Source organism: Chlorocebus sabaeus, chromosome 7 (assembly GCF_047675955.1).
Source record: "Chlorocebus sabaeus isolate Y175 chromosome 7, mChlSab1.0.hap1, whole genome shotgun sequence".
NCBI classification, from domain to species: Eukaryota; Metazoa; Chordata; class Mammalia; order Primates; family Cercopithecidae; genus Chlorocebus; species Chlorocebus sabaeus.
Window position 1 is genome coordinate 79,074,924 of NC_132910.1, and position 26,938 is coordinate 79,101,861.

Below are 26,938 nucleotides of genomic sequence, written 5' to 3' on the forward strand. Positions count from 1 at the left end.
CAGCCTCCCAAAGTGCTGGGATTACAGGCGTGAGCCACCACGCCCGGCCAACTTTTTTTAATTTGACAAAGCATTCATGAAACAGCCTGCAGACTAGTTTCAACAGATAAATAACACCTATTAGCAGACATGAGCGTCCTAAATTTTTATTAGGTATGAATTTTACAAACTTTACTTACATTGACCATAATGGTGGAGCTGGAGAGTATTGCGCCTTCTCCAAGCTGCCTGGTGAGAACCAGCAGTAGTGTGGTGGCACTTATGGCCCTTTCCAAGGCCATGGCTCTTTCGGCCTGCAGATGGCAGCCCATGCATCTCTCTATGCTTGTGGACTGGTTTGGTGATCCACTGGGTGTCAGGATTTCTTCTGATAGCTTTATGGAATGGATCAATGGGGATAACCTCAAAAAACTTGTATATGGAATCTTCACCAACCCAGTAAGAATTCAGGACTCTTAGAGCCCCACAGGGGCATCCAGCTCGCTCCTTTGCAATGGACTGAAGACTTTGAGCAAACCTTTAGCTGGTTAACACCATGATGGACAGGCTTGCTGTAAGTTGCACCCTTGGGAACTGGGTGTTTTCAGCCACCATGGCGAACATGAATCCTATATATAACGTAAACTTGCTTGGCCTTGTAGCCCAGTTGGCGCGCTTTATCAGGCCGAGTGGAATGGTGAGCGCTGTGGAGAGCAGAGCTGGCAGTACTGCCAGCAACCTCCTCTTAGAAGAAAGCGCATGACATTAGACTGCTTTTCTCCATAGCTCCTGGATTTACTTGTATGCACCCATCTTGGCTTACATGATGGCTGCCACTAGACGGAAAGGGTGCAGATTCTTTATTAAAATCACAATATGGGTTTATTAATCCCTTACTTGTAGTTATGGTTGTTTTTTGCCTGTTAAACATCAGCATTCTAGTATAATTTCCATTCTTTTACTCATAAAATTATGATGTGTAAAAAAATACTGATTTTTTTCAAAAAGTTCTTGCTTTTCTTGAACCCTATGTTCATCATCAACCCTCTTTTCTCCTACTATTTGGTTCTTCAACCTTATTTTCTCCTGTTTGGTTCTTAGAAACCTCAAGTAAGCTTACTGTTGTTACCCTAATTAAATACCTTTTTTTTTTTTTTTTTTTTTTTTTTGAGGGGGACGGAGTCTCACTACAGGCCAGTGCAGGCTGGAGTGTAACCCAGGCTGGAGTGCAGTGGCACGATCTCGGCTCACTGCAAGCTCCGCCTCCTTGGTTCACGCTGTTCTACTGCCTCAGGCTCCCGAGTAGCTGGGACAACAGGCACCTACCATCACGCCTGGCTAATTTTTTTGTATTTTTAGTAGAGACAGGGTTTCACTGTGTTACCCAGGATAGTCTTGATCTCCTGACCTTGTGATCCGCCTGCCTCGGCCTCCCAAAGTGCTGGGATTACAGGCGTGTAATCCCACGGCCATGAAATACCATTTTAAGTAAGTTATATAGAAAAAACTGCATAAATATATTCTCTTTACAAAAATAAAAAACTTTCATGTCACCTTAAGAATTCACTGAGGCTGGGCGCAGTGGCTCACGCCCGTAATCCCAGCACTTTGGGAGGTAGAGGCTGAGGTCGGTGGATCATGAAGTCAGGAGATCGAGACCATCCTGGCTAACACGGTGAAACCCCGTCTCTACTAAAAATACAAAAAAAGTTAGCTGGGCATGGTGGCGGGCGCCTGTAGTCCCAGCTATTCAGGAGGCTGAGGCAGGAGAATGGAGTGAACCCGGGAGGTGGAGCTTGCAGTGAGCCAAGATGGCACCTCTGCACTCCAACCTGGGTGACAGAGCAAGACTCGGTCTCAAAAGAATTTACTAAATCTAAACTCCTTTTAAAAATTGCTGAGGACTGGTCGGGCGCGGTGGCTCATGCCCTTAATCTGAGCACTTTGGGTGGCTGAAGCAGGCGGATCACCTGAGGTCAGAAGTTCTAGACCAGACTGGCCAACATGGTGAAACCCCGTCTCTACTAAATATACAAAAATCAGCCGAGGGTGGTGGCCAGCACTTGTAGTCCCAGCTACTTGGGAGGCTGAGGCTGGAGAATTGCTTAAAAACCCGGGAGGCAGAGGTTGCGCTGAGCCAAGATGGTGCCATTGCATTTCAGCCTGGCGAGTGAAATTCCATCTCAAAAAAAAAAAAGGCTGAGGATGGCCGGCTGTGGTGGCTCACACCTGTAATCCTAACACTTTGGGAGACCGAGGTGACCAGGGTTTGAGGTCAGGAATTTGAGACCAGCCTGGGCAACATAGTGAAACCCCATCTCAATTTAAAAAAAAAAAAAAGCTAAGGAATGGTCCTAAATATAGCTGACATAGTTAATTTAGATATTTACCTATTGATCATCTTAATTTTTTTTCATTTTTGTATTTAGGTGAGGAAACCGAACATTTTTATTCATCTTATATCCATGTGTGCCTTTCTCTAGGGTAGATGCTGAGAAGTAGAATTGTTAGGTTATAGAGCATTTTTTTTTAGTTTACAAGTTGCTTTTTATTTATTTATTTTTTAAATTTTTAAATTTTTATTTTTATTTTTTATTTGTGCTAGGATTACAGGCATGAGCCACCGTGCTGGCCTTTACAAGTTGCTTTTTAAAGTAACTGTACAAATTGATACTCCCACTATTAGAATTTGAGAATTGTCTTCTTTCACATTTTTTTTTTTTTTTTTGAGACAGAATCTCACTGTTTCACAAGTCTGGAGTGCAGTGTCACTGTGTCAGCTCACTACAACCTCCGTCTCCTGGGTTCAAGCAATTCTCCTGCCTCAGCCTCCCGAGTAGCAGGGATTACAGGCGTCCACCACCACGCCTGGCTAGTTTTTATATTTTTACTAGAGACGGGATTTCACCATGTTGGCCAGGCTGGTCTTGAACTCCTGACCTCAGGTGATCCGCCTGCCTTGGCCTCCTAAAGTGCTGGAAGTACAGGTGTGAGCCACTGCGCCCGGGCCTTCTTTAACATCTTTAAAAGCACTAATTTTTACTACATTTGCCCTTAAATATGATAAAATGTGAAATATTGATATCATCAGTGCATTTTCTTAATTAAAATTTTGCCAAAAGGTTATGGTCATAAGAATTAAACTGAGTGAAATAGGCTCTGTTATGTTGTAGCTTTTGTTTAAAGTATCCTAGCCCTTAAAAGTATATTGTTTTCCTTATCTGTTTATAGTTATTTCCTTGTAGGTCCCAGTATTTAAAAATAACATTTTATTGTTTATTTGTTTTTATTTTATTTTATTTATTTATTTTTTTGAGATGGAGTCTCGCTCTCTTCCTCAGGCTGGAGTGCAGTGGCACGATCTCGGCTCACTGCAACCTCTGCCTCCTGAGTTCAAGAGATTCTCATGCCTCAGCCTCCAGGCACAGCCCCTGTGCCTGGCTTGTTTCTTACTTAGAAACAAAAAACAGATTTCATCTGTATGAATATACATGTTTTAGGCCGGGTGCGGTGGCTCACGCCTGTAATCCCAGCACTTTGGGAGGCTGAGGCAGGCGGATCACAAGATCAGAGATCCAGATTATCCTGGCTAACACAGTGAAGCCCCATCTCTACTAAAAATATGAAAGATTAGTCGGGCGTGGTGGCATACGCCTATCATCCCAGCTACTCAGGAGGCTGAGGCAGGAGAATCGCTTGAACCTGGGAGGCAGAGGTTGCAGTGAGCCAAGATTGCACCACTATACTCCAGCCTGGGTGACAGAATGAGACTCTGTCTCAAAAAAAAAAAAAAAAAGATATACATATTTTTTAATGTGAAAAATTTTTTAATTTAAAACAATTTCCTAAATTGGCTTGCTATTTCAGTCTTAGGTGTTCTCTAATGACATGCAGTGTGATTTCCTCCATGTTAAAACAATGAGAAAATGAAAAATTTCCTTTCTTAGGCTTCTTTTACCTGTAATCTGTATGTATATATAATTTTTTTTTTTTTTTTGTATCAGAGTCTCACTCTGTTGCCCAGGCCGGAGTGCAGTGGTGCAGTCTTGGCTCACTACAACTTTCACCCCTGGATTCAAGTGATTCTCCTGCCTCAGCCTCCCAAGTAGCTGGAATTACAGGCGTGCGCCACCACACCTGGTTAATTTTTGTTTTTTTAGTAGAGATGGGGTTTCGTCATTTTGACCAAGCTGGTCTTGAACTCCTGGCCTCAAGAGATCTGCCTGCCTTGGCCTCCCAAAACTGTTGGGATTACAGGCGTGAGCCACTGAGCCTGGCCTGTGTATGTAAAATTATATTTAAAACCTGGTGGGCTTCTTTCCATGTCAATACATACACAGCTTTGTCTGATTTCTAAAAGTTATATAGTATTTTGTGTATTAATACGTAGAGGCTAAATAGGATTATCAACAAAGTTGCACTGAACATCCTATATAAACATCTTGGTACCTTTTCTTGATTCCCAGATAATTTCCCGAAAATGGAATTCTTTTATTAAAAGGTTATATACATTTTAGTGACAGATTACCCTTGAAAGATATACTACCTTGGCTGGGCGCCGTGGCTCATACCTGTAATCTCGGCACTTTGGGAGGCCAGGGTGGGCGGATTACTTGAGGTCAGGAGTTTTAGACCAGCCTGGCTAACATGGTGAAACCCTGTCTCTCCTAAAAATCCAAAAAAGTTAGCCAGGCATGGTGGCAGGCGCCTGTAACCCCAGCTGCTTGGGAGGCTGAGGCAGGAGAAGGACTTGAACCCAGGAAGGGGAGGTTGCAGTGAGCCAAGACTGTGCCACTGCACTCCAGCCTGGGTGACAGAGTGAGAAGACTCTGTCTCAACAAAAAAAAAAAAAGGAAAGAAAGAAATACTACGTCATACTCTTACCAACAGCATGAGAGAAATAAGAGACTCTGTCTCAAAAAAAAAAGTTATATTTGTAATTTTCTCCTGTTATATTCTTTTTTTTTTGACAATCTAGCTCTGTCACCCCAGCTGGAGTGCAGTGGTTTGATCTCGGCTCACTGCAACATCCACCTCCCGGGTTCAAGCGATTCTCCTGCCTCACCCTTCTGAGTAGCTGGGACTATGGGCATATGCCACCACACCTGGCTAATTTTTCTATTTTTAGTAGAGATGGGGTTTCACCATGTTGGCCAGGCTGGTCTCAAACTCTTGGACCTCCAGTGATCCACCCGCTTTGGCCTCCCGAAGTGCTGGGATTACAGGTGTGAGCCACCAGGCCTAGCCTGTATTCTATTAATGAAAGGATTGTTCTGTTCGTTCAGTGTAACACACTGTTAATATTTCTTTCTTCTTGATTTGGAGACTGAAGACCACCTTGAATCTATGTGTCAAATGGAGTTGATTTTTTGCTAGGAATTTGAGTCTTAGAACTTTGGATTTTGTTGGAAATGATGATTATACTGATTTACTGAAATTGCCATAATAGTTATTTTGTTAAATTTATTGAATGAAGTAGTTGTAAAAACAATTCTATATATTTTCTTTAGAGTTCGGTTCCCTCAAAATTATAAAAGCAGGAAAACTCAAGACAAAGAAATCCAACAAGGTATGTTTTCATAGGAAATAGTTCTTAACTGTACTGATTTTTGAAAATTGAGGCTAAGAACTCTTAGGTTATTGTAAGTGTATTTTTCTTCTAATTGTACTGTTGGTATTAGATTAAAGTTAATATTATGGAGAATCATAACCTTTATCCAAATCTCTATATATGCCTTTGCTATCATGTATAACTCAATTTAGTTAATGTCATTAAATAGTGGTGAAAGTTTTATCATAAGATTAAGCCATTCTTATTGCAAATGTTCTATTGTTTGCAGAAACTTTTAGATTAATTTGGCAGATGCCTGCATATAACTGAATGTGAATGATTATTAAAACTTCTTTCACTTTTAGAAAATGTTTTTTTCTGCTTAAAATTTCTAAAACTAATTTGCAGACCTAACTCTTATTTGTTACTTCTTAGGCTAGTGATTTCAGCGATATGGAGAATTGGCCAACACCAAGTGAATTAGTGAACACTGGAGTGAGTATTATTTTAAAGTTTTTCTTTAAAGAAAGGAAAATATATCCATTTCAACATGCAGAATTTTATTTTATTTAAAATGTAAAGAATTGTCATACTGGGGGACAGATTTTTTTTTATTTGTTTAAGATAGGGTCTTGCTCTGTCACCAGGCTGGAGTGCAGTAGTGTGATCACAGCTCATTGTAGCCTCAAACTCCTAGGCTCAGGTGATCTTCCTACCTTGACCTCCAGAGTAGCTGGGACTACAGGCACGCACCACTGTGCACAGCTAATTTTTGTATTTTTCATAGAGACAGGATTTTGCTGGTCTCCAACTCCTGAGCTCAAGTGATCCTCCTGCCTCAGCCTCCCAAAGTGTTGAGATTATAGTATGAGCTACGAACCTGGCTGAGTAACAGATTTAAAAACTTGATTCATCAAGAAGATTACATTTTGTTAGTTTAATTTGCAGTTATTCTTTGATGCTGCCAGTAGCATTAGTAATGAACTTGTCTTAAGGTTTACTCATGGTAAGCTTAACCTAACCTATTATTTCTTTCTTTCTTTTTTTTTTTTGTTTGTTTGAGACAGGGTCTCATTCCATTACCCAGGCTGGAGTGCAGTGATGTGATCACAGCTCACTGCAGCCTTGGCCTTCCAGGCTCAGGTGATCCTCCACCTTTGCCTCCCAAGTAGCTGGGACTACAGGTGTGCGCCACCACACTGGCAGGTTTTAAACTTTTTGTAGAGATGGGGGTTTGGCCATGTTGTCCAGGCTGATATCGAACTCCTGAGCTCAAGCAATTGGCTCGCCTCAGCCTCCCAAAGTGCTGGGATTATAGGCGTTAGCCACCATGCCTTGCCTATTATTTCTTTAATAATGAAGACATATTATAAATTGTAATCAAATTTTTATATTTGTATAAAATTACATACATTGATAAAGAGGTGCTGAAAACATGGCAGCTATCCTTTTGATAGTTTACCCACATTTCAGATAACCTAGTTTAATTCATCACATTTCCCTCATCTGATTGTATTCTTTTTTTGAGACGGAGTCTTGCTCTGTCACCCAGGCTGGAGTGCAGTGGTGGGATTTCAGCTCACTGCAACCTCTGCCTCCCTGGTTTAAGTGATTCTCCTGCCTCAGCCTCCTGAGTAGCTAGTATTACAGGCACGCACCACCACATCCGGCTAATTTTTGTATTTTTAGTAGAGACTGGGTTTCACCATGTTGGTCTCCAACTTCTGACCGTGGGTGATCCACCCACCTTGGCCTCCCAAAGTGCTGGGATTACAGGTGTGAGCCACCGTGCCTGGCCTCCTCTGGTTGTATTCTTAAGAGGTAACCTGGCCGGGCACGGTGGCTCAAGCCTGTAATCCCAGCACTTTGGGAGGCCGAGACGGGTGGATCACGAGGTCAGGAGATCGAGACCATCCTGGCTAACACGGTGAAACCCCGTCTCTACTAAAAATACAAAAAACTAGCCGGGCGAGGTGGCGGGCGCCTGTAGTCCCAGCTACTCGGGAGGCTGAGGCAGGAGAATGGCGTAAACCCGGGAGGCGGAGCTTGCAGTGAGCTGAGATCCGGCCACTGCAGTCCAGCCCGGGATACAGAGCAAGACTCCGTCTCAAAAAAAAAAAAAAAAAAAAAAAAAAAGAGGTAACCTTATATGCGAGATTTGCATTTTCTAGAATTTTGTATATATGGAAGCATTCAGTAGGTACTCTTTTTTCTTTTTTTTTCCTGGCTTCTACTCAGCGTGATTATTTTGAGATTTTACTTGTGTGTCAGCAGTTCATTCCTTTTTCTTGCTGAGTAGTATGGATGTAACACAGTTTGTCCATTCACCTATTGTTAATGGACATTTGGATTAATTTTGGGTTTTGGTTGATACAGATAAAGCTGCTATATGAACGTTTGTGTAGAACATTTTTCATTTTTTCTTGGGTATGTCACTAGGCTGGATCATATAGTAGTTACCTGTTTTAGCTTTTTAAGAAATTGCCGAATTTGCACTTCTGTCAGCAGTGTACGTGAATTCCAGTTACTCCACATTTTCACGCCCTCTCTTTTTTTTTTTTTTTGTGAGACCCGATCTCACTTTGTCACCCAGGCTGGAGTGCATTGGCGTGATCTCAGCTCACTGTAGCCTTGACCTCCTGGGCTCAAGTGATCCCCCACCTTAGCTCCATAAGTAGCTGGGACTATAGGCATGCACCACCATGCCTGGCTAAGTTTTTTGTATTTTTGTAGAGATAAGGTTTTGCCATGTGCCCAGTCTGGTCTCAAATTCCTGAGCTCAACTAATCTACCTGCCCTGGCTTCCCAAAGTGCTAGGATTACAGGTGTGAGCCACCGCACCCATCTTTACTCGCCCATAGTTTAGTCAAGTTTCAAAAAAATTTTAGCCATTCTAATAAATGTGGAGTGGTCTCCCATTGCAGTTTTAATTTACATTTTTCTGACGAATGAATGCAATAATCTTTTCATAGATTTGCCATCGGTATATCTTTTTGATGAAGTATCTGATCAATCTGCCCATTTAAAAAAATGGAAGGCTGGGTGCAGTGGCTCATGCCTGTAATTGCAGCACTTTGGGAGGCTGAGGAGGGTGAATCATTGGGGTCAGGAGTTTGAGACCAGCCTGACCAACAGGGCGAAACCCTGTCTTTACTTAAAAAAAAAAACAAAACTAGCCAGGTGTGGTGACATGTGCCTGTAATACCAGCTACTAGGGAGGCTGAAGCAGGATCATTGCTTGAACCCAGGTGGTGGAGGCTGCAGTGAGCTGAGATCGTGCCACTGCACTCCAGCCTGGGCAACAGATTGAGACTCCTTCCCCCCCACCAAAAAAAAGTGGAATTGATTTCTTGTTACTGAGTTTTGAAAGTTCATTCTGTATTTTAGATAAAAGTTCTTTCTCAAATACTTAAATACTTTCTCCTAGTCTGCAGCTTTACTTTTAACTGTCTTTTGAGAAGTAATTTTTTGCTTTTGATAACAGTTTTTGTCATTTGTTTTGCAATTTTAAGTTAGGTATATTACCACAAATTTTTGGGTGTGTTAGTGAAAATGTTAATGGAAATCATTTCATTCTGAAAACCTTTTTGCAGTTTCAGAGCGTCCTCAGCCAAGGAAATAAAAAGCCACAAAATAGAAAAGAAAAAGAAGAGAAGGTTGAAAAGAGAAGTAACAGTGAGAGCAAAGAAAATCGGGAAACAAAGTTAAATGGTCCTGGTGAAAATGTCAGTGAGGATGAGGCTCAGTCAAGTAATCAACGAAAGAGAGGTCAGTTTGTCCATATCTTTATTTTGATTTTAGTTTTTGAAGAAAGTTGTAATGAGGAATTGTATTTCATTAACTTATCTCTGATAGTCAAAAATGTATAGTTTGTATTTCTTCAGGATAAACAATCTGCAGTGGTAACTCATTTGCTTTTGTAACATTTCTGAACTATTAGACTTTCCTTTTTGTATGCAACTTGTATTCTATGCAAGAAAATGGAATGGAGTTCCACTTAGAGGTACAGTTGTAGATACATTCTTGGAAAGTTGTGTGACAATTATTGTTCTTTTACATCTGCATTGGAACTGCTCCCTATATTTAGGGAGTACTGTGAAAATTAGATACATTTTTTTCCTAAGAGAAAAGTGAGAATAGGCCAGGCGCAGTGGCTCACACCTGTAATCCTAGCACTCTGGGAGGCCGAGGCGGGCGGATCACTTGAGATCAGGAGTTTGAGACCAGCCTGGCCAACATGGTGAAACCCTGTCTCCACTAAAAATACAAAAAAAATTAGCCGAACACGGTGGTGCACGCTTGTAGTCCCAGCTACTCGGGAGGCTGAGGCAGGAGAATTGCTTGAACCCAGGAGGTGGAGGTTGCAGTGAGCCAAGGTTGCGCCATTGCAATCCAGCCTGGGCAACAGTGCAAGACACTGTCTCAAAAAAAAAAAAAATTTTTAGTCAGCCTTTTCCCTCATAGCATTCCCCTGTCAAAATTACACTTTGAAGGAATAAAAATATTGTCTTCATGTCCTTTTCCATTTTCTTCTCTGAACTTTTCATGTGTCTAGGGACAGTTTATGATTTACCTGCTTTGTAAAAGCATATACTCATTCAGTGGTCAGAGTCTTGGTCAAAGTGTCTTCACGCGCTTCTAGGCAGAAAAGGGCTTTAAACTGTTAAGTTGTCGGTGACTGAAGCAAGGTGATCTTCTGGGAGAGTAGCAGGAGATGAGGTTAGAGACATAGATAGGCAAGGTCCATGGTATACAGGGCCTTGGAGTTAGGATTCTTTTTTTTTTTTTTTTTTTTTTGAGATGGAGTCTCGCTCTGTCACCCAGGCTGGAGTGCAGTGGCCGGATCTCAGCTCACTGCAAGCTCCTCCTCCCGGGTTCTAGCAATTCTTCTGCCTCAGCCTCCTGAGTAGCTGGGATTACAGGCACACGCTGCCACGCCCGGCTAACTTTCTGTATTTTAGTAGAGACAGGGTTTCACTGTGTTGCCCAGGCTGGCCTTGAACTCCTCAGGCAATCCACCTGCCTCGGCTTCCCAAAGTGTTAGGATTACAGGCGTGAGCCACCGTGCCTGGCCGAATAGTTTGTTTTTCTAATAAACAACTAATCCTTAGTTCAGGATAAGCATGATGGTTACTTGATACCATAAATAAAGGCTGATTGCTCAGAAACAGTGACAAGAAGACAAACAAGTGGTTGTTAGAAAAATTTATCCCTATTTCTTTTTTTTAAGTTTTAAATTTAAAAATGTTTTTAAAATTTTGAGACAGGGTCTTGCTGTGTCACCCAGGCTGGAGTTCAGTGGCATGCTCATGGCCCACTGCAGCCTCGATGACCTGGGCTCAAGTGTTCCTCCCACCTCAGCCTCCTGAGTAGCTGGGACTACAGGCATGTGCCACCACGCCTGGCTAATTTTTGTATTTTTTTGTAGAGACAAGGTTTCCCGATGTTGGCTAGGCTGGTCTTAAACTCCTGGGCTCAAGTGATCCACCTGCCTCAACCTCCCAAAGTGCCGGGATTAGAAGTGTGCGCCACCATGCCTGGCCTCCCCATTTCTTAACTACTTCGTCGCTTAACTATTTCCTGCTTTCTACATACATAAGTAGTGTTCTTGACTGTCTAGAATCCATACAGATGACAGATTTGTTATCCTGATCTAAAATTTGTCTTTATTAATTGCTTCAATTAAAACTGGTCAGTCAACACTAAAACCCAGGTGTTTTGTAGTTAGAACAATTCATATAATCAAGCTATTAATTGATCTAGAGTACAGATTTTTGACTTCAGAAGAAGGGTTTCTTTGTGTCAAGGAATCTCATTGACATAAATTTATAGTATAAGATTAAAAGCCTTTTTAGATGCATTTATATTCACTTTTCCTCATTTGATCCATAGTTTGCAGGATTTATAGGATATCAATATTGTAGTTGCACACTAATATTTCTTTTTAAATTACCTTGGCAGTTTTTTCATTCCCATGAGTCTTTATTTTAGTAGAAAATATAGATTGGGCAGAATACTGAACATTTTGAAACCCGAGGTATGGCATTCATGAATAGATGATCTTCAGAATTTCACTATAGAATAATCATAAATAGTTACATTGTCATTTAGTCATCAAGAAAAGTCAAATTGCTTGTGTTTTTTTGTCCTTAGGAAGATGCACAATAGCTGTAAAAAGTTCTGTCAAGTTAAACAAATTTTATACTTATCCATTTTCCCTCTTATATTTTGAGAAACCTCATTCATTAGTAAAAATCCTGGGTAAATTAATATTTTAGGCAGTGATCTGGAGCTAAAAGTGCTTCAAACCTAAAGCCTAACTTTCCAAAGTATACATTATAGTGTTTTATCAGATATATCCCATTCTAAAGCCTAAGAATTTTAAATTAAACTTTTTTTTTTTTTAAAGCATAAGGTACTAAACAGAATAGTATGTATATGTACTTTTTTGTTTGTTTGTTTAGAGACAGAGTCTTGTCTTGTGCAGTGGCACGATCTTGGCTCTCTGCAACCTCTGCCTCCCAGGTTCAAGGAATTCTCCTGTCTCAGCTTCCCAAGTAGCTGGGACTACAGGCATGTGCCACCAGGCCCGGCTAATTTTTGTATTTTTAGTAGAGATGGGGTTTCACCATGTTGGCCAGGCTGGTTTTGAACTCCTGACCTCAGGTAATCTGCCTGCCTCGGCCTCCCAAAGTGCTAGGATTACAGGTGTGAGCCACCACGCCCGGCCTTTTGGCATGATCTTGGCTCACTGCAAGCTCCGCTTCCCAGGCTCAAGCTATTCTTGTGCCTCAGCCTCCTGAGTAGCTGGGATTACTGTCGTGTGCCACCACACCTGGCTAATTTTTGTACTTTTTAGTAGAGACAGGATTTCTCCATGTTGGTCAGGCTGTTCTTGAACTCCTGGCCTCAAGTCATCCACCCACCTCGGCCTCCCAAAGTGCTGGGATTACAGGCATGAGTCACTGTGTCTGGCCTCTTTACAAATAATCTTAAAATATACATTGTTTCACTTATTTGATTAAAGTTCAGAGTGCTTTCAAATTGCAAGGGTTTAGTGAAAATTGTGCATTTGTCCTTAAATGATTTTATTTTGTTTTCTTCAAGCTAATAAACACAAGTGGGTACCACTCCACTTAGATGATGTAAGATCAGAGAGTCAAGAAAGACCTGGATCCCGGAACAGCTCAAGATGTCAACCTGAAGCAAATAAACCAACACATAACAATAGGAGAAATGATACACGAAGTAAGTTACCATTCTAAGACAAAAATGACTAAGGAAAGACTTAGTCTTAATGCTTGTTATTTTAGTAACCACATGTATAAACCATTTGAGAATAAGTTGAAGACATCATGTCCCTTTAACCCTAAATACCTTCAGAGTATATTTCATAAGAACAATATAACCGTAATGCAATTAACAACAATGAAACTTAACATTAATACAATGTGATTGTCCACAGGCAGATTTTTCTCAATAAAGTCCTTTATAGTCGTTCCCTCCCCTGCTCCAAGGATCCATTCTGGGATCACTCATTTAATTTTTTTTTTTCTCTTTAGGCTCCATTAATCTGTAACAGTTCTTTTGCTTTTATCTTTCATGACGTTGATTTTTTTGAAGATTGTAGGATAATTGTATTGTAGATATCCTTTACTTTGGGTGGGTTTTCTGATGTTTCCATGTGATTGGATTGGGGTTGTGAATTTTTGGCCAGGAGTACTGTGTAAAAAAATAATATTTTCTTCTTAGTGAGTTGCCTGGCAGTATGACCTTGGTTTGTTCCATTATTGAAGATATTAACTTTGATTACCCCTATAACTTTATTTGGTTATTTGATTACAACATTGATTAATATTAATTTTGATTGCTCCTGTAACTTTATTTGATTGTTAGTTTGATTACAACATTGGTTATTATTATTATTATTTATGTTTTTTGTTTGAGATGGAGTCTCATTCTGTTGCCCAGGCTGGAGTGCAGTGGCATGTGATCTGGGCTCACTGCAACCTCTGCCTCCCAGTTTCAAGCAATTCTTCTGTCTCAGCCTCCCAAGTAGCTGGGACTACAGGCTCATGCCACCACACTCGGCTAATTTTTTTTTTTTTTTTTTTTTTTTTTTTTTTTTTTTTTTTTTTTTTTTTGAGACAGAGTCTTGCTTTGTCGCCCAGGCTGGAGTGCAGTGACCGGATCTCAGCTCACTGCAAGCTCCGCCTCCCGGGTTTACGCCATTCTCCTGCCTCAGCCTCCCGAGTAGCTGGGACTACAGGCGCCTGCCACCTTGCCCGGCTAGTTTTTCGTATTTTTTTGGTAGAGACGGGGTTTCACCGAGTTAGCCAGGATGGTCTCGATCTCCTGACCTCGTGATCCACCCGTCTCAGCCTCCCAAAGTGCTGGGATTACAGGCTTGAGCCACCGTGCCCGGCCCCACTCGGCTAATTTTTTAATTTTAATTTTTAATTTTTTTTTTTTTTTTTTGAGACGGCGTCTTGCTCTGTCGCCTGGGCTGGAGTGCAGGGGCCGGATCTCAGCTCACTGCAAGCTCTGCCTCCTGGGTTTACGCCATTCTTCTGCCTCAGCCTCCTGAGTAGCTGGGACTACAGGCGCCCGCCACCTCGCCCGGCTAGTTTTTTGTATTTTTTAATAGAAACTTGGTTTCACCGTGTTAACCAGGATGGTCTTGATCTCCTGACCTCGTGATCCGCCTGTCTCGGCCTCCCAAAGTGCTGGGATTACAGGCTTGAGCCACTGTGCCCGGCCGATTTTTTTATTTTTAGTAGAGATGGGGTTTCACCGTATTGGCCAGGCTGGGCTCTAACTCTTGATCTCAGATGATCCACCCACCTCAACATCCCAAAGTGCTGGGATTATAGGCTTGAGCCACTGCGACCGACCACAACACTGATTATTAACTTTGATAACTTGGTTTAGGTAGTGTACTCTAGACTAAAAATTTTTAAATTTTCTTCAGTTTTTTGTTTAATTATAAAAATACTCTTTTCTCCCTTTGTAATTACTATGTAATTTGTGGAGAGAGGCTTTGAGACTGTGGAGATAATAATTTTCTCATTAGACTTTTCAAACAAGCTTTAGCTTCCTCTTTTTTTTTTTTTTTTTTTAAAATAAGTGATGGGGTCTCATTCTGTTGCCCAGGCTGGAGAGCAGTGGGACAGTCATAGCTCACTGCAGTCTCGAACTCTTGGGCTCAAGTGATCCTCCCACCTCAGCTTCCTGAGTAGCTAGGATGACAGGTGCATGCCACTATGCCCGGCTAATTAAATAAAAAGTTTTCTTTAGAGACAGTCTTGCTGTGTTGCCCAGGCTGGTCTTGAACTCCTTGTCTCAAGCGATTCTCCTGCCTCGGCCTCCCGAAGTGTTGGGATTACAAAGTTAAGCCACTGCACTCAGCTTCTCCCTCTTTATTGCCAAATAATATTCTGTTGAATGCATATAGCCCTTTGTCTTTTTATCTGTTGATGGATAAGGGGCTTGTTTATAGTTTTTGGACTTTGAATAACGCTGATGAATAGTTGTTTACAAGTCTTTGTGTGGAATGTATGTATTTCTCAAATGCCTGTGAGTGAATTGATTGGTCATATAGTAGCTGTGTATTTAACATTATAAGAAACGGCTACTTTGTAGCATTTTACATTTTCATCAGCAACTTTTTTTCTTTTTGCTATGTGTTAAGTCCCATGTCTAGTGGAATTCCTGTATTTTGGATTTGACTGATTGCTTTGTCATGGTATTCTTTTTTTCCTTTTTGAGACCGAGTGTTGCCCTGTCACCCAGGCTGGAGTGCAGTGGCGCCACCTTGGCTCACTGCAAGCTCCACATCACGCCGCAGTCTCCCAAGTAGCTGTGACTACAGGCGCTCGCCAGCACACCTGGCTAATTTTTTTTGTATTTTTTAGTAGAGACGGAGTTTCACCATGTTAGCCAGGATGGTCTTGATCTTCTGACCTCATGATCCGCCCTCCTTGGCCTCCCAAAGCGCTGGGATTACAGGCGTGAGCCACTGTGCCGGCCGCTTTGTCATGGTATTCTTTGGCATTTGCATGTTCCTTTTTTTTGTTTGTTTGAGACAGAGTCTCACTCTGTCTCCCAGGCTAAGTGCAATGGCATGATCTCGGCTCACTGCAACCTTCACTTCCTAGGCTCAAGCAATTCTCCTGTCTCAGCCTCCTCAGTAGCTGGGACTACAGGCATGCACAACCGTACCTGGCTAATTTTGTATTTTTTGTAGAGATGGGGTTTCCCCATGTTGCCCAGGCTGGTCTCAAACTCTTGGGCCCAAGCGATCTTCCAGCATCAGCCTCCCAAAGTGCTGGGATTAGAGGTGTGAGAGCCACTGTACCCGGCCTGCCTGTTCCTTTTAAAACTGGCAATAAGAAAGAGCTAGGTTGATTAGGTTCAGGCTTTTTTTTTTGCTTGGAATACTACTGTGTGTATTTCACTTTCAGTTGTGTTAATATCGAGTTAGCTCAGGTGTTAGGCTGATCATTCCATAAAAAGTATCCCATTAGTCTTTGGGTTTTTTTTTTTTTTTTGAGACAAAGCCTCACTGTCGCCCAGGCTGGAGTGCAGTGGCGCGATCTTGGCTCACTGCCTCCCAAAGTGCTGGGATTACAGGTGTGAGCCACTGCACCCCGGCCCATTAGTTTTTACTGAATGGTTTTACTTTCATTAAATATACTGGCCAGATACTTTTTTTTTTGAGACAGAGTCTCACAGTATTGCCCAGGCTGGATTCTCCTGCCTCAGCCTCCCAAGTAGCTGGGATTATAGGTATGGACCACCGTGTCCGGCTACTTTTTGTAGTTTTAGTAGAGACAGGGTTTCACCATGTTGGGCCAGGCTGGTCACGAACTCCTGACCTCAGGTGATCTGCCTCCCTCGGCCTCCCAAAGTGCTGGGATTACAGGTGCGATCCAACACATCCAACCCAGATACATTTTTTCACGGAGTTTGCTCAGATTTTCAGAAAGCAGAGGATAGGAGGATATGTGGAAACAATAGGATGAGCATTTGTTTTTATAGTTTTCTGCTGAAATCTGATAAGTCATGTCCTGTGAATGGATAGAAAGGCCTAAGGAAATTTTACAGACAATATAGCCATTCAAAAATTTTAAATATACCTGTGTGGAGGTAAATATATTTTGATTAAAAAAAATTTCTAATGTATTATTAAAAACTTTAAACATACAAAAAATTGAAAGAATTGTACAGTGAATACCTGTCTAGTCACCATCTAGATTAATAATTTCTCTGTATTTAATTCATTTGTTTGCTGAATCCCTTGAAAGTAACTTGGAGCTGTTGACGCTTTATCACTAATGTCCTAAGAAAATGCATCATCTAAGAAAATCACACTAGTTTCCTAGTACCATCTAAAATCTAGTCAACAATTAATTTTTCTCAATTGTCCACAAAATATGACTTCTAAATTATAAAACTTTAACTAAATGCAATGGTGCAAGCCTGTAGTCCCAGCTACTTGGGAAGCTGAGGTGGGAGGATTGCTTGAGCCTGGGAATTTGGGGCTGTAATGCACAGTGATCATGCATGTGTAGGGGTGCATATATATATGTATGTATGTATAAAACTTGTCTATAGCAAAATGGACTTTTTTCCTACTGTTTTTCAAAATGTCATTTTAAGTTTTTATTCTAAAAGTAATGGATACTCCTAATTTCATTAATTTTTTTCTTATTAAATATTGAATATACGGCTGGGCGCGGTGGCTCAAGCCTGTAATCCCAGCACTTTGGGAGGCCGAGACGGGCGGATCACGAGGTCAGGAGATCGAGACCATCCTGGCTAACACGGTGAAACCCCGTGTCTACTAAAAAATACAAAAAACTAGCCGGGTGAGGTGGCGGGCGCCTGTAGTCCCAGCTACTCGGGAGGCTGAGGCAGGAGAATGGCGTGAACCCGGGAGGCGGAGCTTGCAGTGAGCTGAGATCCGGCCCCTGCACTCCAGCCTGGGGGACAGAGCGAGACTCCGTCTCAAAAAAAAAAAAAAAAAAAAAAAGAAAAATATTGAATATACAAGAAAATAGATATAAAGTTATACAGAACAACCATATAATGAGCTGACTATGGTGGCATTCACCTGTAGTCCCAGTTACTTGGTAGGCTGAGGTAAGGAGGATTGCTTGAGAGCCCAAGAGTTCGAGGCTGCAGTGAGCTATGATCATGCCACTGCAGTCTGGGTGACAGAGTGAGACCCCATCTGTAAAATCAATAATAATAATAATGATGATGATGATGAACAGTGGAAACTCACCCTGTTTAAGAAATATATATTACTATTACTTTTAAACTTCCCGTCGTGCATTCTGCAGTTTCATCCCATTGTTTCGGAAAAAATGAGCTTAAGTGCATTGGTTTGTTGCATGTTTTGAAATCGCCGTGCAATGTGACTTTATCAACATTCTTTGGCAGGAATTTTTTTTTTTTTTTTAAATCCAGCCTACTTTTCTTTAGATTAATGTGTGTTGGTTGTATTACTGTAAGTCTTCTTTTCTCCTCCTGCTGAAAGGCTGTTTCACTATTTGATAAAATCTGTACTAATGGTGGTGGGTATTTGGATTGTTTCTTGTTTTTTTGATATTAAAGTGCTACCGTAAACATTTTAATATGCATGTTTTCCAGCACTCAAGTACAAGAGGTTCTCTAGGGTAATTTTTTCAGACTGCAGACTATAGTCTGTGAGTGGGTTATGAAATCAGTATATTGGTTCATGATAAGGTTTTTAAAAACCTAGAGTGCTTCACATAGTAAATTTTAAAATGATATGTGTTTAAATTATAAATTTTCTTGTAAGTGTACTTGTGTGTGACATACATAAGGCTTACTTACAGATTAAGGCAGAAATGTTTGAAAAAGTGGCTGGGCACGGTGGTGCACTCCTGTAATCCCAACACTTTGGGAGGGGGAGGTGGGTGGATCGCTTGAGCTCAGGAGTTCAAGACAAGCCTGGGCAACGTAGTGAGACCTCATCTCTATTTTTAAAAAAAGAGAAATGTTTGAAAAAGACTGTTTTAGGTCTAAGCATTGAGGATGGAACTATGGAATCTAAGGTAATGTTCTCAGTGAGGGTGATTTTTTTTTTCCCCATAGAGTCATTTGACATTGGAGATATTTGTTACGGGTTGTCACAACTGAGGGAGTGAGTGGGTGCTACTGGCATCTAGTAGGTGGTGGTCATGGATAATGCTAAACATCCTGTAGTCCACAGAACAGGCCCCCACACCAAAGTCTAAAGTGCTAAGGTTGTAAAACCTTTTCTCTAGGATTTGCATATCTTCACATTAATTAGATTATTCCAAGTTGATTTTCAAAGTAGATATACCTGTTTTCAACCTTATTAGCAATATACAAATGTTCTACCTGTTTTTTTGAGACAGAGTCTCACTCTGTTACCTAGGCTAGAGTGAAGCGGCGAGATCTCGGCTCACTGTAACCTCTGCCTCCCAGGTTCAAGTGATTCTCCTGCCTCAGCCTCCCAAGTAGCTGGGATTACAGGTGCCACCACCATGCCTGGCTAATTTTTTTTTTTTTTTTGAGGCGGAGTCTCGCTCTGTCGCCCAGGCTGGAGTGCAGTGGCCGGATCTCAGCTCACTGCAAGCTCCGCCTTCCCGGGTTCACGCCATTCTCCTGCCTCAGCCTCCCAAGTAGCTGGGACTACAGGTGCCCACCACCTCGCCCGGCTAGTTTTTTGTATTTTTTAGTAGACACGGGGTTTCACCGTGTTAGCCAGGATGGTCTTGATCTCCTGACCTCGTGATCCGCCTGTCTCGGCCTCCCAAAGTGCTGGGATTACAGGCGTGAGCCACCACGCCCGGCCTAATTTTTGTAGTTTTAGTAGAGATGGGGTTTCGCCATGTTGGCAAGGCTGGTCTCAAACTCCTGACCTCAAGTGATTGGCCCCCCTCAGCCTCCCAAAGTGCTGAGATTACAGGTGTGAGCCACCATACCTGGCTAATGTTAAACCTTTTTAAACTTTGTCCACGTTTCATATTAGAGACATTAAAATATTTGTTGTACTGGGGTAAAGAACCTTTCATTGTCTTAATTAGCATTTCTTATAGTCAGTAAGGCTGAGCACTGTTTTCTTTTTTCTTTTTTTTTATTCTAAGATGGAGTCTTGTTCTGTTGCCCAGGCTGGAGTGCAGTGGCAGGGTGTTGGCTCACTGCACCCTCCACCTCCCAGGTTCAAACAGTTTTTCTGCCTCAGCCTACCAAGTAGCTGGGATTACTGGCACTCCACCACCACGCCCGGCTAATTTTTTTTTTTTTTTTTTTTTTTTGAGACGGAGTCTCGCTCTGTCGCCCAGGCTGGAGTGCAGTGGCTGGATCTCAGCTCACTGCAAGCTCCGCCTCCCGGGTTCATGCCATTCTCCTGCCTCAGCCTCCCGAGTAGCTGGGACTACAGGCGCCCGCCACCTCGCCCGGCTAGTTTTTTTGTAGTTTTAGTAGAGACGGGGTTTCACCGTGTTAGCCAGGATGGTCTCGATCTTCTGACCTCGTGATCCGCCCGTCTCGGCCTCTCAAAGTGCTGGGATTACAGGCTTGAGCCACGGCGCCCGGCCTCCGGCTAATTTTTTGTATTTTTAGTAGAGACAGGATTTTCCATGTTTCCCAAGCTGGTCTTGAACTCCTGAGTTCAAGCAGTTTGCCCGTCTCAGCCTACCAAAGTGCTGGTATTACAAGCATGAGCCACCACACCGGGCCTCTTTTTATGATTTCTTTTCTTTTTTTTTTTTTTTTTGAGAGGGACTCTTGCTCTGTAGCCCAGGCTGGAGTGCAGTGGTGCAATCTTGGCTCACTGCAACCCCTGCCTCCCGAGTTCAAGTGATTCTCCTCCCTCAGCCTCTTGAGTAGCTGGGATTACAGGTGTGTGCTGCGGCGCCTGGCTAAGTTTTGTATTTTTAGTAGAGGCGGTATTTCACTATGTCGGCCAGGCTGGTCTGCAGCTCCTGACCTCAGTTGATCCACCCACCTCGGCCTCCCAGAGTGCTGGGATTACTGGCCTGAGCCACTGTGCCCGGACTTGTATGATTATTGACTCATTGGTAGGCAGCATTTTCAGTATTTATTGTCCACTTGCATTTTTTTGCCCTGCTTGTATTTTAGATATTTTCCCCATTGAGTGGTTGTGTGTGTGTGTGTGTGTGTGTGTGTGTGTGTGTGTGTTGCATGAGAGAGAGTGGTATGGTTCTTACATGTACTCTAGATAGAATTTCTGTATTTCGCTTCAGATATCTTTTCTCAATTTGTTTTGTGTTTTCATTTCCTTTTTACTTTATTTTTTTTTTTTTTTGAGACGGAGTCTTGCTCTGTCGCCCAGGCTGGAGTGCAGTGGCCGCGATCTCGGCTCACTGCAAGCTCCGCCTTCCCGGGTTCACGCCATTCTCCTGCCTCAGCCTCCTGAGTAGCTGGACTACAGGCGCCCGCCACCTCGCCCGGCTAGTTTTTTGTATTTTTAGTAGCGACGGGGTTTCACCGTGGTCTCGATCTCCTGACCTTGTGATCCGCCCGCCTCGGCCTCCCAAAGTGCTGGGATTACAGGCGTGAGCCACCGCGCCCGGCTTCCTTTTTACTTTATAAGGAATGTCATTTACTTAAATAGAACCATCCTTAAATATTTTGTGAGAAGTGTTTTTTAGGAGTTTTATATAGTACAAATTAGTAGTCTTAGAATTTCTTGAATCTTTATCAGCACAATCTTCATAAAATTATCTCTTTATCTTTCTAATATGTGATTTTACTTGTTAGAATGTATTCTTCATATGCCAATACTTTTTAGGCTCTGTTTTATGCTAGAGATATTTTTGATAAATTCTTGTTGGATCTCTTCAGTTTGTATCCATCTGAAAAATGCCTGGCTACTGTTAATTAGTGACAAAGTGGAAGAAGGTGGCTACTATGTTTTCATAAAGACAATCATGTTATTTTACTTGGCAAATCGAAGTATATAAAAATATTTTTATTTTTAAAAGGTTGGAGGCGAGAGAGAGAAAAAAGAGATGATCAAGATGAAGTTTCCAGTGTGAGAAGTGAGGGTGGTAATATCCGAGGTTCCTTTAGAGGTCGAGGAAGAGGCCGAGGACGGGGAAGAGGACGAGGCAGAGGAAATCCTCGATGTATGACATAATTTTTGTTTTGTTAAATTAGATAAACTTTGAAAAAAATAGAGCAACTATCCTCTATTATGTTTTAACTAATTTTCTTTGTTTGGTAATAGATGATTTTATGTTTGTTAACCTTTGAAGTTCTTCACTTTATCTATAGTAACTATTTTTTTTTCTAATATGTGATTACCTTTCTTTTTCTTTATTCACATCAAGTGAACTTTGATTATTCATATGGTTATCAAGAACATGGTGAAAGGACTGATCAACCATTTCAAACAGAACTTAATACCAGTATGATGTATTACTATGATGATGGTACAGGTGTACAGGTGTATCCTGTGGAAGAAGCATTGCTTAAAGAGTATATTAAGCGTCAAATGTAAGTGGATGTTTGATGTAAGCAGATGGGATAGCAAAATCTGTGGCAATATCAAACTTTAATGTTACTGATAATGAATATGTTATAACTTTTTTTTTTTTTTTTTTTTTTTTTTTCCTGAAAGAGTCTCTCTCTGTTGCCCAGGCTGGAGTGTAGTGGTACGATCTTGGCTCACTGCAGCCTCTGCCTCCCGGGTTCAAGTGATTATCGTGCCTCAGCCTCCTGGGTAGTTGGGATTACAGGCACATGCCACCACACCTGGCTAATTTTTGTAGTTTCGCCATGTTGGCCAGGCTGGTATTGAACTCCCGGCCTCAGCTGATCTGCCCACCTTGGCCTCTCAAAGTGCTGGGATTATAGGTGTGAGCCACCATGCCTGGCCTGTTATAACATTTTTAAAGCTACTTATTAGTAAAGGTTGGAAAATGTTAACAATTATTTTGGTTATATATTTTTAGGGAATATGATTAAAATAGGTATTTGAAAAATTTTGTATTTGGTTTATGTTGTTTATATGTCTCCTGGCTTCTATACTATTTAGATATTTTTCTCCTTAAAGGAGATTAGGTAAAATGTTATTGCATAATATGAATAAATATAAGACTGTAAAGCTTCTCTATATATACTTGAAATTGAAGAAGTAAAATTTGGCTTATTATTTGCCAGTAGGTGTTTATATTAGAATTTGCAAATGAATGTAAATAACAAAGAATGGTAGTATCTTTTAATTTTCTTCTTAGCAATTGACTTCTGAATTCTAAATTTTTTTTTTTATCTTCTGAGTTTTTCTTTGTGACATGTAATTAAATGGGGACTACCTTATATGTTAGTTCAGACTTCTTACTCTAGTTCTCATAGTAGTTGCTTTTTGGGTACTGAATGTGAAGTCAGGAGAATATCAGCTCTATTTTTTGAAAGGAAAAACAAACCCTATGCATATTAGTATTGTATAGGATATTTTGCTTATTTATAGGCAAGAGAAAAATGTTGCCAAGCAGTTTGCACAACCAATTTGTTAAAACTTGAAATTTTTCTCTCCTTACAAGGTGAAGGAAAAGGGCTATTTTTGAAAGGGCATAAGCATTTTAGAATCATCTATTTTTCCAAAATAAAATAGACTCTACTCTGTTACTAGAAAATTTCTTTATCATCATCAGCCAGGCACCTTCCTGGGTTGCCTTCATGGTGGATCCAATTTGCTTACAGTGTGGAGCAACTTGTTTATTTTGTTCTTGCTTCTTTTGTTACAGTTGATGCAAACACTGAAGAAAAGGGCCTTTTTATGGGCAGAAAGTGCTTGACATGTGGCTGTCAACTTCATACCACTATTACTGTCTTTTTTGTAACTTTTGCTGCCAAGCCCCTTCTGAGACCTGACAGTGGACATGCAACTCCACGTCAGGATAATCGGCCTCCAGTGCTCATACAAGTGAGGGAGGAGCAGAGCTACTTCAGTGTTGACAAAATTTCTGATCATGCAGTGTAGAATCCAGAACCTCTAAGGTAGGACTTGATGATGTCCCTAGGACACTGAGCAAAATGTCAGATATGGCATTGGTCATGCCTCTTTTTTTGGTTGATCTAGCAGTAGGGATTTTGGCAAATGTTAGTAGAGCACTAGGTTTAGTGTGGCTTGTTATTATTACCATTATTTGATTAGTGGAGATCTGGCTTTGAAGGAGTCGTGCTTTTTACCTTGTATTATTTGGTTTCTAATATATAGATAGGCTGATTGATTAAGATTTTGATTTTCTTTATGAGAAGTCACCAAAAGTTTTCCTGACACCTGTGGAAAAATGATGCAAAATGAATTGTAAAGTATGAGGCCTAAAAGTATTCAAAATGGTTGAAGGTGTCAGGTTGAAGGTCTTTTTTTTAAACTTTTTTTTGAGACGAAGTTTTGCTCTTGTTGTGCAGGCTGGAGTGCAATGGCACGATCTCGGCTCACTGCAACGTCCGCCTCCCGGGTTCAAGTGATTATCCTGCCTCAGCCTCCCAGTAGCTGTGATTACAGGCATATGCCACCACGCCCAGCTAATTTTTGTATTTTTAGTAGAGACGGGGTTTCATCATTCTGGTCAGGCTGGTCTCGAACTCCTGACCTTGTGATCTGCCCTCCTCGGCCTCCCAAAGTGCTGGGATTACAGGCATGAGCCACCGTGCCTGGCCTACTTGTTTTTAACATTTTAAGTTTTATATTTTAACATTTTAACATTTATATTAATTGTTTGTGATATCAGCATTAAAATGTAAAGATCTTGATTATTTCTAGCTGTGATAATCTCTTTTGGCACTGAGAGATGACAGATTTGCAGCTCTTTAGAGGTTTTTTTCCTTTTTTCTTTTTTCTTTTTTTTTTTTTTGAGGCATTGTCTCACTCTGTCACCCAGGATGGAGTACAGCAGTGCAATCTCAGATCACCTCAACCTCCGCCTCCTGGGTTCAAGCAATTCTCCTGCCTTAGCCTCTCGAATAGCTGGGATTACGGGCGCGTGACACTGTGCCCAGCTAATTTTTGTATTTTTATTATAGACAGGGTTTTGCCATGTTCCCCCGGCTGGTCTCGGATGCCTGAGCTCAAAGTGATCCACCCACCTCAGCCTCCCAAAGTTCTGGGATTATAGGCGTGAGCCACTGTGCCTAGCCGGGACAGTTTATTATTGATTTAGGGAAGTTCACATCTCACAGCTAAGACCAGTTGTAACTTGTGACTAAATCAAATGTCTTAATGTCTGAAATTTTCGAATTTTTTTTTTTCTTTTGAGATGGAGTTTTGCTGTTGTCAACCAGGCTGGAATGCAATGGTGCAATCTCGGCTCACTGCAACCTCCGCCTCCAAGGTCCAAGCGATTCTCCTGCCTCAGCCTCCCAAGTAGCTGGGATTACAGGCATGCAACACCATGCCCGACTAATTTTGTATGTTTAGTAAAGTTGGGGTTTCACTATGTTGGTCAGGCTGGTCTCGGATTCTTGACCTCAGGTGATCCGCCTGCCATGGCCTCCCAACATGTAGAAATGACAGGCATGAGCCACCGTGCCCTGCATGAAATTTTAGAATTTTAACACATGTATTATGTATCTACCACATGCCAGATATTATGAATAAGGCTTTTGAGGCGTAACAACCATCAGAATATTCATTTCTTTAAGACTTAGATTTTTTCCTTCAGTGTTTAAAAAGAGTAAATGAGGCCAGGACGAGGTGGCTCACTCCTGTAATCCCAGCACTTTGGGAGGTCAAGACGAGTGGATCATCTGAGGTCAGGAGTTCGAGACCAGGCCAGCCAACATAGTGAAACCCCGTCTCTACTAAGAATACAAAAATTAGCCGGGCAAGGTGACACACGCCTGTAGTCCCAGCTACTCAGGAGAGTGAAGCAGGAGAATTGCTTGAACCTGTGAGGTGGGGGCTGTAGTGAGTTGAGATCATGCCATTGCACTCCAGCCTGGGCAATAAGAGTGAAACTCCATCTCAAAAAAAAGAGTAAGTGATTTACTAGTGTTACTGAGATGTCAGTAGTATTTCAGTAGTCTTTGAGAGAGTTTTGCGCTCTGACAATTGGATAAATGTCAAACTATTAAAGGAAAATTTGGATATTTACATTCTTAAAATAAGTTGATTTATTTTCTTCCCCTTGTGTAAAAGATAGCTGAAAACCAGTTTTCAGTTATGATGCCTTTTTTTCAAAGAGAGAATTTGGTCCGTATACTTCAAGGGCATCTTTAGTCACTGAGTTTTATACCCCAAAATGTGAGCTGGTTTGTTTTCCCATAACTTGTATACCATGTTTGAAAACTTTCTCTGTGATTTGGAAATAGTGTGGGATTATTAAACTGTAGGCCCCATCATCATTGATGTTCATCCATTTATACTTCTTTCAGAAAGGTTAAGTGGTTTTGTGTTTTTCTTTCTCTTTTTTTTTTGAGATGGAGTCTCACTCTGTCGCCCAGGCTGGAGTGCAGTGGCCGGATCTCGGCTCACTGCAAGCTCTGCCTCCCTGGTTTATGCCATTCTCCTGCCTCAGCCTCCCGAGTAGCTGTGACAACAGGCACCCGCCACCTCGCCCGGCTAGTTTTTTTGTATTTTTTAGTAGAGACAGGGATTCACTGTGTTAGCCAGGATGTTCTCGATCTCCTGACCTCGTGATCCGCCCATCTCGGCCTCCCAAAGTGCTGGGATTACAGGCTTGAGCCACCACACCCTGCCAGTTTGTGTTTTTCAAGAGAAGACATCTAATCATTTTCTATATTTTTGCCTCCATGTGCCTCATGGTATCAAGGATATTCCTTCTTTAGCTGTATTCTGTTATACCTTAATGTCTTTTCTGTTTTTTTTTTTTGTTTTTTGAGATGGAGTCTGGCTCTGTTGCCCAGGCTAGAGTGCAGTGGTGTAATCTCGGCTCACTGCAAGCTCTGCCTCCCAGGTTCACGCCATTCTCCTGCCTCAGCCTCCCGAGTAGCTGGGACTACAGGCTCCCACCACCACGCCCGGCTAGTGTTTTGTATTTTTAGTAGAGACGGAGTTTCACTGTGTTAGCCAAGGATGGTCTTGATCTCCTGACCTTGTGATCCGCCCGCCTCAGCCTCCCAAAGTGCTGGGATTATAGGTGTGAGCCACCACGGCCAGCTAATGTCTTTTATTATTATTTTTAGACAGTCTTGCTCTGTCGCCCGGGCTGGAGTATAGTGGCACGCTCCCTGTTCACTGCAACCTCTGCCTCCCAGGTGCAATCAGTTCTCCTGCCTCAGCCTCCTGAGTAGCTGGGATTACAGGCACCTGCCACCATGGCCAGCTAGTTTTTGTATTTTAGTAGAGATGGGGTTTCCCCATATTGGTTAGGCTGGTCTTAAACTCCTGACCTCAAGCGATCCACCTGCCTTGGCCTC

The 26,938-nt window shown here is 41.8% G+C and overlaps 1 protein-coding gene and 1 pseudogene across 23 annotated transcripts in view; one reads left to right on the forward strand and one right to left on the reverse strand.

The window, feature by feature from the left end:
* Positions 1-26,938, forward strand: part of LARP1B (La ribonucleoprotein 1B) — a 154,060-nt gene that overhangs the window by 8,396 nt on the left and 118,726 nt on the right. For all 23 annotated transcript variants that reach the window (XR_012093433.1, XR_012093434.1, XR_012093432.1 and 20 more), the window contains exons 2-7: positions 5,490-5,548; positions 5,966-6,025; positions 9,124-9,298; positions 12,638-12,778; positions 21,538-21,681; positions 21,886-22,051. Coding sequence is in view for 19 of the 23 variants with exons in the window: in XM_037991816.2 (XP_037847744.2) it covers positions 5,490-5,548; positions 5,966-6,025; positions 9,124-9,298; positions 12,638-12,778; positions 21,538-21,681; positions 21,886-22,051 (745 nt within the window). In the remaining 4 variants the exon portion in view is untranslated. The remainder of the gene's footprint in view (positions 1-5,489; positions 5,549-5,965; positions 6,026-9,123; positions 9,299-12,637; positions 12,779-21,537; positions 21,682-21,885; positions 22,052-26,938) is intronic.
* On the reverse strand, positions 176-792 carry LOC103236244 (large ribosomal subunit protein eL15-like; annotated as a pseudogene).